We start from the raw sequence: 15619 nt of genomic DNA, 5'->3' as shown, positions 1-15619 counted from the left end.
TATGTGTGTGTGTGTGTGTGTGTGTGTGTGTGTGTGTGTGTGTGTGTGTGTGTGTGTGTGTGTGTGTGTGTGTGTGTGTGTGTGTGTGTGTGTGTGTGTGTGTGTGTGTGTGGGAGATTATTAACAAATAAGAGTAAGGCCTTTTTTTCCCTCTGAGGGAAGGGCTCTGGAGCAGAAAGCCTGGCATTCCTACAAGAATACGGAAACTCTGAACATTTAACTCACTGTTGACGTTTCAATCACATGTCTGCAGCCAACACAAGCATCCGGCACGGCCCTGGTCAGGCAGAACGTTGCTCCAACGTTAGGGGGATGTTGGGACAGGGTTGTTTATTTTAAAAGGCATCATAACAATACTGAGGAAATGTGGTGCTTTCCTAGGGCTTTAATGCTTGCACCAGCTGTGCCCCGACCAAAACATAGCATAAACACCAGGCCCCTTCAGAGCTGTCACACACATACACACACACACGTACACACACGTACACACACAGTCACACACACCACACACATACCACACACATACACACACATGTTTGTCACCAAGCTTAGGACTCTGGGTCTGAACACCTCCCTCTGCAACTGGATCCTAGACTTCCTTACAGGTCGACCACAGGTGGTGAGGGTGGGCAACATCACCTCCACCACGCTGCCCCTCAACACAGGGGCCCCACAGGGGTGTGTGCTTTGTCCCCTCCTGTTCCCCCACAACCGTGTAGCCACGCATAACTCCAACACCATCATTAAGTTTGCTGACGCCACAACAGTGGTAGGCCTGATCACCGACAACGATGAGACAGCCTACAGAGAGGTCAGAGACCTGGCAGTGTGGTGCCAGGACAACAACCTCTCCAACGTCAGCAAGACCAAGGAGCTGGGGGCATGTGCCATCCACATCGACGGGGGTTGCAGTGGAGCAGGTCAAGAGTTTCAAATTCCTCAGTGTCCAAATCACTAAATACTTCAAATGGTAGAAACACACAAGCACAGTCGTGAAGAAGGCACAAACACGCCTCTTTCCCCTTAGGAGGCAGAAAAAGTTTGGTATGGGCACTCAAATCCTCAAAATGTTATACACCATTGAGAGCATCTTGTTAAAGACTCCAACCACCCAAGCCATATACTATTCTCTCTGCTTTAGCATGGCAAGCGGTACCGGTGTATCAAGTCTGGAACCAACAGCCTCTTGAACAGCTTACAGCATATCCCCAAGTAATCAGTCTGATAAATAGATAACAAATTAGCTACATGGACTATCTGAGTTAACCTTGTATCTTTATTGACCTCTTAGTTGTATTTTTGCACTGTCTCAGTGTACACTCACAGACACTATACACTCACAGACACTACACACTCACAGACACTATACACTCACATACCCTACACACTCACAGACACTATACACTCACATACCCTACACACTCACAGACACTATACACTCACATACCCTACACACTCACAGACACTATACACTCACATACCCTACACACTCACAGACACTATACACTCACAGACACTATACACTCACAGACACTATACACTCACATACCCTACACACTCACAGACACTATACACTCACAGACACTATACACTCACATACCCTACACACTCACAGACACTATACACTCACAGACACTATACACTCACATACCCTACACACTCACAGACACTATACACTCACATACCCTACACACTCACAGACACCACACACTCACATACCCTACACACTCACAGACACTATACACTCACATACCCTACACACTCACAGACACTATACACTCACAGACACTACACACTACCATACCCTACACACTCACATACCCTACACACTACCATACCCTACACACTCACAGACCCTACACACACACAGACCCTACACACTCACATACCCTACACACTACCATACCCTACACACTCACAGACCCTACACACTCACAGATCCTACACACTCACAGACCCTACACACTCACATACCCTACACTCTCACATACCCTACACACTACCATACCCTACACACTCACAGACCCTACACACTCACAGACCCTACACACTCACAGACCCTACACACTCACATACCCTACACACTCACATACCCTACACACTCACATACCCTACACACTCACAGACCCTACACACTCACAGACCCTACACACTCACAGACCCTACACACTCACATACCCTACACTCTCACATACCCTACACACTACCATACCCTACACACTCACATACCCTACACACTACCATACCCTACACACTCACAGGCCCTACACACTCACAGGCCCTACACACTCACAGAGCCACTCACATACAAGCTGCTGCTACTCTGTTTATCTTATATCCTGTTGCCTAATCACCTTACCCCTATACTGTACATATCTACCTCCATCACTCCAGTGTCCCTGCACATGTAAATATGGTATTGGAACTGACCCTGTATATACAGTAGTATACTTACATATTGTGTTCTTCATATTTCTTCTTATTTCTCATGTTTTTTTGTAGTATTACATTGTTATTGATTATTCCATTGTTGGGTTTTGAGTTTACAATAAATACATTTCACTGTACCTGTGCATGTGCCATTAAAACCTGAAACACACACACACACACACACACACACACACACACACACACACACACACACACACACACACACACACACACACACACACACACACACACTCCTTGAACTACCTGACAGCATCAGGATCAGGGCCTCCTCACAGCTGACATAACCACAACATTGAGTTTTCTGAATAAACTACCACAAATTGGAAGGGGACAGTTTCTGGTTGGCTGGGTTGACTACCTTCATGCTGGTAGTTAAACGCAAAAACAGACAAAACAGACAAGTACTTCAGTGATGATAGCAGATATGGGCACAGAGAGTTTTTCACACCAGTATTACTCATCCCATGGCTGGGTCCTGATTTAAAGACCTGGAAGTCGAATACAGAGATCAAGTATTCATTGTCATTTAATTAACATGATGCAATAATGATGCATTTTACTCAATAACACAAAGATTTATTGTTTATCTCTTATAAGTCTAATTACAAAAAGATGTTCTATGTTCAGTATGATGTTTCCATGACGTTGTTGACTAGGAGAAGTCAGTCAGTATTTTGGCTCTGATAAGTATGTCCAAATGTCAATCAAATGATTAAAGGCTGACATTTCTCTGCTCCCCAATATAAAGAGACATGTTAGAAAGAAACACTTGGATGAGCACGACTTCTCTCTCTCTCTCTGCCTCCCTCCATCTCTCTTCACAATTAAATCTGTCTCTTTCCCAGCGGTCTTTGCCAGAAAGTAGGGATGCTGGCAGTCAAGTGTTACTTGAGATGTTCGTGTGTGCGTGTGTGTGGGGGGGGGGGGGGATTTAAGGTCCTGTTTTTCACTGGTTCATCCTAGTAAAAGGGACAACAGTGGCCTAGCCTAACCTCTCCCCCTCCCTCTCTCCTCCATCCTCCCTCTGTCCTCCATCCTCCTTCTCCCTCTCTCCTCCATCTTCCTCCTCCATCCTCCTCCTCCCTCTCTCCTCCATATTCCTCCTCCCTCTCTCCTCCATCTTCCTCCTCCCTCTGTCCTCCATCTTCCTCCTCTCTTCCATCTTCCTCCTCCCTCTCTCCTCCATCTTCCTCCTCCCTCCCCTCCCTCTCTCCTCCATCTTTCTCCTCCCTCTCTCCACCCCTCTTCCCCATCCCTCTCTCCTCCCCTCTTCCTGCTCCGTCTCTCATCCCCTCTTCCTCATCTCTCTCCCCTCTTCCCCCTCCTCCTGCTCCCTATCTCATCCCCTCTTCCTGCTCCCTCTCTCCTCCCCTCTTCCTCCTCCCTCTCTCCTCCCCTTTTCCTCCTCCCTCTCTCCTCCCCTCTTCCTGCTCCCTCTCTCCTCCCCTCTTCCTCCTCCCTCTCTCCTCCTCCCCTCTTCCTCCTCCCTCTCTCCTCCCCTCTTCCTGCTCCCTCTCTTCTCCCACCCTCCCAACCCTGGAGTAGCCAAAGGAGAGGCAGATGTTTCCTCTCCCAAAATTCCTCTCCCACCTTCCCTTCCCTCACTGGAACAACATAAGACTTCCCTCGCTTGCACACACACGCACACACACACACACACACACACACACACACACACACACACACACACACACACACACACACACACACACACACACACACACACACACACACACACACACACACACACACACACACACACACACACACACACACACACACACACACACACACTGAAACTGAAATGCTGGCCAGCCGGGGTGAGAGATTTAGCGCCTCTTTGTCGGCTGCTAGCCCTGCCATGGTCAAACCTAAGCTTCCTGCTCCACAAAACACATCCTCTAACTGCCTTCACACACACGCACGCACACACAGGGTTCCTCTCACACTCCTAAAAAGATTACTTCTGGGCTGAGGCCATTATACAATTCTACAGCACCCCACCACTCAACAGGGGCCACGCTCTGGGACTCACTAAATAAGACCCTTGAGAGACAGCCACAGATATAGTACATGGACACAACAAGTGTGTGTGTGTGTGTGTGTGTGTGTGCGTGCGTGCGTGCGACTGAGTGCGTGCATGCATGTGTGTGAGTGTGTGTGTGTGTGCGACTGTGTGCTTGCGTGCATGTGTGTGTGTGAGTGAGTGTGTGTGTGTGTGTGTGCGACTGTGTGCTTGCGTGCATGTGTGTGAGTGAGTGTGTGTGTGTGTGTGTGTGTGCGACTGTGTGCTTGCGTGCATGTGAGTGAGTGTGTGTGTGATTGTGGGCCATATGGCCTGTGTGTATTATAAGGGTGTTGGATTACCTTGCGGTGCAGTGGGACTCGTGACAATCACCTTTCATGTGTGAGTATGTGTTGGAACAGGACATGCAGTCAAAGGAAACTGAGGCAATGCTATCAGTGTGGCCGTTTCTACAGCATAAGACACAGCCCCAGGTAACGAGCTGTGTGGCGCAAGTGTGTATGTGCGTGTGTTCGTGTGTGTGGTCGTGCCAGCGTGCATGTGTGTGTGACCAGCTCCAAGACGGGCCATTAATGATGTGACGTCACCTCAACCTCACATGTCCACACAGGGTTAGCGCCAGCGGCCGGCCTCAGCACCCTGAGAGATGGGCTGGGAGTGATCTCATTTCCTCCATGGCTGCCAGCACTAACAGGACCGCCACTAACAGGGTCCACCAACTCTCACAGGAGGAGGGTCAGAGGCCAGGGTGACACACACCAACACACAATGTCATGATCACACCTTTCACACCACTGGTCTGGAAGAGCCTTTATGGTTAGGTCCCAGTGTGTGGTCCCCTGGCCTGTGTTTATAGGCAGTGTGTGGTCCCCTGGGCTGTGTTTATAGGCAGTGTGTGTGTCAGCGTTCATTTCGTATGTAACTATGACAAACAACCTATTTTTCCTGACAAAGATAACGAGTCGAGATGCCATGAAAAAAAACCTGTGACAAATGAGTTTTCATTTTAGTTGACGAAAATGTGACGAGACTAGAATTCCACCTGAGACTAATACACATTCAATTTGCCATCAAGATCCTTTTCATCTGTTTTGTCCAATCATAAGCAAACATACCTTTGCAGACTATTTAATGCGATCCTCTCATTGGCAGAATTAACGTCTTTCAGTTGCGTGATCTGATTGAGTTGGGCCTCCTTTCCCAGAGCCTTCGTAGCGTTAAGCTCATCGTTAGAACCATCTTACGATGTATCTTTCGCAGCCAATCTGTTTCCCAGAGCCTTCGTAGCGTTAAGCTCATCGTTAGAACCATCTTACGATGTATCTTTCGCAGCCAATCTGTTTCCCAGAGCCTTCGTTACGAACGTTGCTCTTGAAAGCCTTTGTACAACTACGAGTGATCTAGACCACTCGTAGAGCAGCCACAGGGCTTCGTCAGATGTATTTTCACCTTCCGTGTAACTTTCTCCGCTAAACATAGAATCAAGATGTTTAGGCTATACGTATCTGTCTGACTGTGACTGACGATAACTTCAGAACAAAGTGGACTACAAATACAAAGTTGCCAAAGTATTTGCGATTGTTACAAACAACTTTATAATAAAACAATACTTTGATTGAAAATTGAAAAGACTGCATTAAAAGAAAAATAGGCTACATGGGCCTATATATTTACATTGCCTTCAGAAACTATTCATACCCCTTGATGTTTTTAACAATTTGAAAATGAAATACAGATATATCTCAATTACATAATTCACACCCCTAAGTGAATACATTTTAGAATCACCTTTGGCAGTAATTACAACTGTGAGTCTTTCTGGGTATGTCTAAGAGCTTTACACACCTGAATTTTACAATATTTGCACATTATTATTAAAAAAATTATTCAAGCTCTGTCAAATTGGTTATTGATCATTGCTAGACAGTAATTTCAAGTCTTGCCATAGATTTCCTTTTCATTTCGAAAAACATAATTCCACTTTGACATTATGGGCTATTGTGTGTAGGCCAATGACACTAAATCTACATTTAATCAATTTTAAATTCAGGCTGTAACACAACTAAATTTGTAAAAGGTCAAGGGGTGTGAATACTTTCTGAAGGCACTCTAAATCATATTAAAATATTTAATGGGTGGCGCAGGCGCAGGTCTAGGGCACTGCATCGCAGCGCTAGCTGTGCCACCAGAGACTCTGGGTTCGCGCCCAGGCTCTGTCGCAGCCGGCCGCAACCGGGAGGTCCGTGGGGCGACGCACAATTGGCCTAGCGTTGTCCGGGTTAGGGAGGGTTTGGCCAGTAGGGATATCCTTGTCTCATCACGCACCAGCGACTCCTGTGGCGGGCCGGGCGCAGTGCGCGCTAATCAAGGTCACCAGGTGCACAGTGTTTCCTCCGAAACTTTGGTGCGGCTGGCTTCCGGGTTGGATGCGCGCTGTGTTAAGAAGCAGTGCGGCTTGGTTGGGTTGTGTTTCGGAGGACGCATGGCTTTTGACCTTTGTCTCTCCCGAGCCCGTACGGGAGTCGTAGCGATGAGACAAGATAGTAACTAATAAAAAATTGGATACCACGAAATTGGGGAGAAAAAGGGGGTAAAAATTCTAAAAAATAAAAAATAAATTATATTGAGTTTTATTTTGCTACTAGGCTACTAGTCTGTCATTTTTGCCTCAATATGTTTAATGATGTGTGACAAGATGTGTGCAACGATGTGCCCAACCTGTGGTTTAATAAGCCGCTTCAATATTTGCAGCCATACAGTAGTTGGAAATATCTTTCTAGGAGCTGATCCATCATCAGTATTGTGTTATAATTCTAATCTTAAGGAAATATTTGAGTGGAGAAGGCTGATCCGAGAGCAGCGTTGCTTTTCTTCGGATCCTATCAGTATCGACACATGGTTTAACAATGCACTTAGCGAACGTTCTCTCTACGTGCATGTTCGGGAAACACTCTTAAAAAGTTAGCTGGTAAATAATGATGCAACTGGTACGATCATCGTAATGCTTAAGTTACATCACAACTGGTACGATCATCGTAACGCTTAAGTTACATAGCAACTGGTACGATCATTGTAATGCTTAAGTTACATCACAACTGGTACGATCATTGTAATGCTTAAGTTACATAGCAACTGGTACGATCATCGTAATGCTTAAGTTACATCACAACTGGTACGATCATCGTAATGCTTAAGTTACATAGCAACTGGTACGATCATCGTAATGCTTAAGTTACATCACAACTGGTACGATCATCGTAATGCTTAAGTTACATCACAACTGGTACGATCATCGTAATGCTTAAGTTACATCGCAACTGGTACGATCATTGTAATGCTTAAGTTACATCGCAACTGGTACGATCATCGTAATGCTTAAGTTACATCACAACTGGTAGGATCATCGTACTGCTTAAGTTACATCACAACTGGTAGGATCATCGTACTGCTTAACTTCTTGCGACTAGGTGGCGCTATTAAAAATGTTGGATAAAAAACGTTCCCGTTTTAAACAAGATATTTTGTCACGAAAAGATGCTCGACTATGCATATAATTGACAGCTTTGGAAAGAAAACACTCTGACGTTTCCAAAACTGCAAAGGTATGTTGATGATGTTACAGGCGAAACCCAGATAAAAATCCAACCAGGAATTTTTTGAAACCGCCTCATGCCAATGACTCCTTATATGGCTGTGAATGAGCTACGAATGAGCTTATTCCCCAAGGTGTCTACAGCATTGTGACGTCTTTTTAGGCATTTCCATTGAAGAATGGCTGTAAGGGACCATATATAGCATGTGGTCACATGGTGTCTCCCGCAGAAAATCTTGCGTAAAATACTGAGGTAGACATTTTTCCAATCGCTTCTTATGAGAAACCAATTGCCTCGACGGATATATTATCGAATATATATGTTAAAAACACCTTGAGGATGGATCCTAAACAGCGTTTGCCGTGTTTCTGTCGATATTATGGAGAAAATTTTGAAAAAAGTTTGGCGTTATAGTTGTAGCATTTTCCGGTCGATTTCTCAGCCAAGCATGATGAAGAAACGGGAGCTATTTCGCCTACAAAAATAATATTTTGGGAAAAAAGGAACATTTGCTATCTAACTGGGAGTCTCCTGAGTGAAAGCATCTGAAGTTCTTCAAAGGTAAATTATTTAATTTGGTTGCTTTTCTTATTTTCGTGAAAATGTTGCCTGCTGCCAGCAGAGCCTAGCATAGCATTATGCCATGATAAATTACACAAATGCTTGTCTAGCGTTGGCTGTAACGCATATTTTGAAAATCTGAGATGACAGTGTTGTTAACAAAAGGCTAAGCTTGTGTTTGAATATATTTATTTCATTTAATTTGCGATTTTCATGAATAGGAAAAGTTTCTAGGGGTATTTATGTCCGCTGCGTTATGCTAATGCATTTGAGGCTATGATTATGCTCCCGGATACGGGATTGCTCGTCGCAAGAGGTTTTAAGTTACATCACAACTGGTACGATCATCGTAATGCTTAAGTTACATCACAACTGGTACGATCATCGTAATGCTTAAGTTACATCACAACTGGTACGATCATCGTAATGCTTAAGTTACATCACAACTGGTACAATCATTGTAATGCTTAAGTTACATCACAACTGGTACGATCATCGTAATGCTTAAGTTACATCACAACTGGTACGATCATCGTAATGCTTAAGTTACATCACAACTGGTACGATCATCGTAATGCTTAAGTTACATCACAACTGGTACGATCATCGTAATGCTTAAGTTACATCACAACTGGTACGATCATCTTAATGCTTAAGTTACTGGGAAACGAGGCCCTGATCTGCCCGGCTCTCCCACACAGCTCAGGCTGTCACTTCAGTCACTTCAGTCTCTTTTGAACTGATGTGTAGCCCACTTCAACTGGAGCTAACCTAAGACAGCTTTGATCACATCCCATGTGCAGTTATTCATCTCACATTTCCCAAATGCGAGTGCAGTTGTTTTTTGTAATGATACTTGCTGAATATTAGGAGTGCAGTAATATTACTGGCATTGTTGGAAAGCTCAGATTCTCCCCTTTTAAATGAAATCAATGTTATTTACCCTCATCTCAAGGCTATGACAGGGAGAAAAGAGCATATGCCTAAATTGTTTAACCTGCAGCCAAGGATTTGTGGCCTATACGGTACAATAGCAGTGTGCCAGCTATATGGGGGGATAGTAAGACTAGTTAAACAAGGCTATCTTAATGTGCACATCATGGAAGGTAAATATGAATTATTTCATGGAGAAAAAATGCACTGATAAATATATGACAAAATTACTGACTAAAACTAGACTAAAATTGTCCAGAGTTTGAGTTGACAACTAAAACTAAGTAGGATGAAATGACAAAATGTGACAAAGACTAAAACGTATTTTAGTCATAAAGGCTAAAACTAAATCTAAAATATCTGCCAAAATTAACACTGCTGTGTGTGTGTGTGTGTGTGTGTGTGTGTGTGTGTGTGTGTGTGAGCTCACAACGCCATTCATAGAGGGTGATTCTTCACTCTAAGGCATCCAATCTCTTCAGAGAATTGACCAGGGCAGGTATTTGTGGATTGGGGTCACAAGAGTGGGGGAGAGAGGGAGGGAATAGAGAGAGGAAGAGAGCGAGAGAGGGAGAAAGAGAGAGACGATTGAGAATGGACCAGGTCAGGTATTTGTGGATTGGGTTCGCAAGAGTGTGTGTGTGTGTGTGTGTGGGGGGGGGGGGGGGGGGGGGTCAGGTGATGAGCAGGGGGTGCAGGGTTAGGTGTTGATGAGAAATATAGTTGAAGTTGAAAAAAAGTTGAAAAATGATAAAGTCCTGTGGAGCATTTCCCCCAGCAGCCATCCACACCTGATTATATTTTTCCCTTTGAACCCAAAGACAAAAAGGGCACAGGGTAAACGGACCGTGGTGTGTGTGCGTGTCCTACCTGTCTAGGGCAGTGCTGGTTGCCATACTCCTAGCGAAGCCCTTTAGCCCCAGGTGTCTGAAGTAGGGGATGCAGGAGAGGTTGGCAGCCATGACAGCCAAGGAGTCTGATGGGTTCACAAAGAAACCATTCTCACCCAGGATCATATACCGGTCCTGTGAATACACACACCAATACATACCCTCTTCAACCAGACAACAATCCATGGAGAACTAACCAATACATCATTGATAAAAACATCATGTTAAAGATGAATATCGTTGTTACTCCCGTCCCTACCAGTTGATAAACTGTTGTTTTAATTGCATCTGTCACAATCAAATCAAATGTATGGGACACCAACTTCCTACTAAGATGCATCATCGTGAGCACCGGGGGAGGGCTCCAATAGGACGCAATACAGTAACATAATTCTCCTGATGCTAGGCTAGGTAATTGAGTTAGGCTAATGTGCGTGAGCATGGCACTGCTAGAAATTACTATGTGAAAATGTTGTGGAAAAAATGTGACGTTTGTTTTGTCACAGATATTAGCTGGTTCCATTGCTTAACATCCTGTTATTGACCAGCATATAAATACAGACAAAAACATGGCAATTCCAAGTTACCAAGTTCCCCTGTGTCCACATAGGTCCAGTGCTTGATTTGGCTTGCTGTCATGGAACCAAAGGAATAGTCCCAAAAGTATAAAACCTGCCCATTTTAGCAGATTCAAACATGGTCCTCAAACATGCTCATCAGCTCTCCAGAATGTGTATTCTAGTACTTTGCATTATTACATCCACTGTTTCTCTCCTCCTCTCAGTTTCAGCTGTCTCACCCCGTCTGCATCGAGCGCAGCTCCGAAACCAAAGTCTCCACCCTTCATGGCATCGACCAATGGGGCTGCATATGTGAGGCTGGGCTCTGGAGGCCGGCCCCCAAAGTCCTCCAGGGGGACACAGTTGACGGCAGCGTTGGCAGGAGCACCCAGCTCATCACACAGGATACGCCGCACATACGGACCCATCACTGACAATAGAATAGAAAATAATAAAATAGAATAGAACACCATGAACATACCACAGCAGTGAGCGCCTGATACAATACTGTTACCAATCTGGTCTTTGCGAGTGTTATCTTACCTCCATTCATGGCGTCTACGCGTATCTTCAGCTGTTCAGGTCCTGTCAGAAGGGTCTTGATGGCGCTGAAGTCAAAGATGGTTCTCAGCAGGTTGAGGTACACCTCCACTGAGTCCACTATCTCAACTACCAACACACAGGACAGGAGAGGAGTCTATTACAGGGGCTGAGTCACTGGCTTACTAGGGCTCTTTCATACCGTCCCTAGGAGGGGTGCGTCACTTGAGTGGGTTGAGTCACTGATGTGATCTTCCTGTCTGGGTTGGCGTCCCCCCCTTGGGTTGTGCCGTGGCGGAGATCTTTGTGGGCTATACTCGGCCTTGTCTCAGGATGGTAAGTTGGTGGTTGAAGATATCCCTCTAGTAGTGTGGGGGCTGTGCTTTGGCAAAGTGGGTGGGGTTATATCCTTCCTGTTTGGCCCTGTCCGGGGGTGTCCTCGGATGGGGCCACAGTGTCTCCTGACCCCTCCTGTCTCAGCCTCCAGTATTTATGCTGCAGTAGTTTACGTGTCGGGGGGCTAGGGTCAGTTTGTTATATCTGGAGTACTTATTCTGTCCTATCCGGTGTCCTGTTTGAATTTAAGTATGCTCTCTCTAATTCTCTCTTTCTTTCTCTCTCTCGGAGGACCTGAGCCCTAGGACCATGCCTCAAGACTACCTGACATGATGACTCCTTGCTGTCCCCAGTCCACCTGGCCGTGCTGCTGCTCCAGTTTCAACTGTTCTGCCTGTGATTATTATTATTTGACCATGCTGGTCATTTATGAACATTTGAACATCTTGGCCATGTTCTGTTATAATCTCCATCCGGCACAGCCAGAAGAGGACTGGCCACCCCACATAGCCTGGTTCCTCTCTAGGTTTCTTCCTAGGTTTTGGACTTTCTAGGGAGTTTTTCCTAGCCACCGTGCTTCTACACCTGCATTGCTTGCTGTTTGGGGTTTTAGGTTGGGTTTCTGTACAACACTTTGAGATATCAGCTGATGTACGAAGGGCTATATAAATAAATTTGATTTGATTTTGTGTGTATCTGCATGTGTATATCCACCCAATAGTACATATGCTACTTTGCATGCAAGAACAGGGTGTATGTGTGGTGTATGGCGCATGTGAGAGTAGCATGGCGCGTGTGTATGCTCTGTGTGTGTGTCCAGTACCTCTGAAGGGTTTGAACTTGTTCTCCAGGTCAAAGTCATGGCGTCCCAGTCTGGCCAGGTCTATGTGGAGGTCAGGACAGATGGTGTACTCCTCCAGGGTCCTGCTCACCTGGGCAATCTTCTCCATCACTGTGTCCGGAGACGGGCCTATCGGGGGGAGAGGACACAGTTACCATGGGAACCATTGTTTTCAAATGAAGTGGCCTATTGCTGGTCAATTGTTGTTGTTATACCTGTTTAACAAGAGTGATAGAAGCCTACGGTGTGTGTTAGAAATAAGGCACCACCGATGAGTATTCATAAGAAGTTAAATAACATTATTCTCTATATTGAGAAGTCATATTACTGAGAAGTCATATTATATATACTATACATACAAAAGTATGTGGACAGGACATCGCTTCAAATGACTAGATTCAGCTATGTCAACCACACCCGTTGCTGACAGGCGTATAAAATTGAGCACACCGCCATGCAATCTCCATAGACAAACATTGGCCTTACTGAATTGCTCTGTGACTTTCAACGTTGCACCGTCATTGGATGTCACCTTTCCAACTTGTCAGTTCTAGAGCTTCCCCGGTCAACTGTAAGTGCTGTTATCATGGACTGGAAACGTCTAGGAGCAACAACGGCTCAGCCGCAAAGTGGTAGGCCACACGAGCTCACAGAACGGGACCACTGACTGCTGAAGTGCGTAGAACGTAAAAAATCTTTGTCCTCGTTGAATCACTCACTACCGAGTTCCAAACTGCTTCTGGAAGCAACGTCAGCACAATAACTGTTCGTCGGGAGCACAAGCCTAAGATCATCATGCGCAATAGGAAGCGTCAGCTGGAGGGGTGGAAAGCTTGCTGCCACTGGACTCTATAGCAGTGGGAACGTGTTCTCTAGAGTGATGAATCGTGCTTCACCATCTGGCAATCCACTGGACGAATCTGGGTTTGGCGGATGCCAGGAGAACGCTACCTGCCCCAATGCATTGTGCCAACTGTAAAGTTTGGTGGAAGAGGAATAATGGTCTGTTTTTCATGGTTCTGGCCTGTTAGTTCCAGTGAAGGGAAATCTTACCGCTACAGCATACAATGATATTCTAGATGATTCTGTGCTTCCAACTTTGTGGCAACAATTTGGGGAAGGCCCTTTCCTGTTTCAGCATGAAAATGCCTCCATGCACAAAGCTAGGTCCATAATGAATGGTTTGTCGCGACCGGTGTGGAAGATCTTCACTGGGCTGCACAGAACCCTGACCTCAACCCCATCGAACACCTTTGGGATGAATTGGAATGCTGACTGCGAGCCAGGCCTAATCGCCCAAAATCAGTGCCCGACCTCACTAATGCTCTTGAGGCTGAATGGAAGCAAGTCCCTGCAGTAATGTTCCAACATCTAGTGAAAAGCCTTCCCAGACGAGTGGTGGCTGTTATAGCAGCAAAGGGGGGACCAACTCCATATTAATGCAGTGTATTAGCAATATAGTGTGTTAGCAATGCATAATATGCTATATGTGAGACTGTAAGAAGCTACTGGGATCATGACGAAGCAACTGGGGTCATGTAGACATTCATAAAGAAGACATTGTGTAGAGTCCTTTTGAGAGCCACAGTCACAGATTCACAGTCACAGAGCCACGGTCACAGAGTCACAGAGCCATAGTCACAGAGCCACGGTCACAGAGTTACAGTCACAGAGCCACAGTCACAGGGCCACAGAGATAACTGGTGTGAGATGAGGAGAGCAACACCACTTTGATCTATGTATATGACTGGAAGATGACTGAGATTTTAAGCATTTCACTGAAAGTTCTACAGCTGTTGTATTCTGCGCACGTGACAAATTGATTCCACAGCAAAGCTCTGGGGACTTGGAAGGAAGGCCGGTCCATGATGGCACTCCGAGAATATGAGTCTTCCTTTTTTAAAGAAAACATGGATAGCTGCTGGGACTATGAAAAGACTATGGTGCCAACTCCCTCACCTCAGTTAATAAACCACCAATCTTGTATTTGTATAGCACCTTTAACAAATGCATATATCTCAAAGTGCTCAATTACAACCTAAAGCCAACAAGAGCAAGCAGAAGAATCTGGGGCAAGAAAATTAATTAGGTAGGAAGACATCCATCAATCCTTTAACTTACTGACAGCTGGCAGATTGACAGCAATCAGTTGCCTTACCTCCATTGGCCACGTTGAATTTGACCCCAAAGTCTCCCCCGGGGCCTCCTGGGTTGTGACTGGCTGTCAGAATGATTCCACCAATGGCCTTGATCTTCCTGATGATGCAGGACACAGCAGGGGTGGACAGGAGGCCGTTGTGGCCAATCACCAGACGGCCAATCTGACAGACACACAGACAGAGTGAGAGTTGAAGGAACTTCAGCTGAATGAATCTCATTCTGGGACCTATCTTCATATAGAGGTGATTACTTTACGTGAACATGTAGGGATATAGTACACACAGTAATTGTACAATGCATTATTATTTAACACTAAAGCATGTACAAAAATTGCAACTCAGTAATAAAAAGGCCTATTATTGTAGACTAGCTCAGTGTAGCTTCAGCCTACAGAATGATTTCATTCACATTTCTTTATTGTAACGATCTTCATCTCTTTTGTCAAGTGTTATTTTTTAGAACAAGTCACATGGCTCCTGTCATGATGCTCAGGGCGTCATCTTTCCAGAAGCGTCCAGAAGTTGGCACCGATGAAGGGAAGGATGCAGACGTATTACCACGCTCAGACTAGGTTACATTCCAGACGGTCATCTTCGGCGTCCACATCCATTTACTGAAGAAAAGTCTCACATGTTTTGGCCCTGGGCTAGTGTTTCAACTACTCTAAATAAAAGTGTCCTCATTCACGGGGAATTCATTTTTATGACGTTGGAGCAATCTCCTCACTT

At 45.3% G+C, this 15619-nt stretch overlaps 1 protein-coding gene across 1 annotated transcript in view; it reads right to left on the bottom strand.

Moving 5' to 3' along the window:
* LOC139389626 (phosphoglucomutase-like protein 5) overlaps window positions 1-15619 on the bottom strand; it is a 47800-nt gene that overhangs the window by 23296 nt on the left and 8885 nt on the right. Inside the window, exons 2-6 of the mRNA XM_071136483.1 lie at window positions 14890-15052; window positions 12714-12860; window positions 11558-11683; window positions 11254-11444; window positions 10435-10589 (exon numbers count right to left, since the gene is read on the bottom strand). Coding sequence (XP_070992584.1) covers window positions 10435-10589; window positions 11254-11444; window positions 11558-11683; window positions 12714-12860; window positions 14890-15052 — 782 coding nt within the window. The remainder of the gene's footprint in view (window positions 1-10434; window positions 10590-11253; window positions 11445-11557; window positions 11684-12713; window positions 12861-14889; window positions 15053-15619) is intronic.

This window comes from Oncorhynchus clarkii, chromosome 30 (genome assembly GCF_045791955.1).
Source record: "Oncorhynchus clarkii lewisi isolate Uvic-CL-2024 chromosome 30, UVic_Ocla_1.0, whole genome shotgun sequence".
Lineage (NCBI taxonomy): Eukaryota > Metazoa > Chordata > Actinopteri > Salmoniformes > Salmonidae > Oncorhynchus > Oncorhynchus clarkii.
This window is presented reverse-complemented; position numbering and strand designations above follow the sequence as displayed.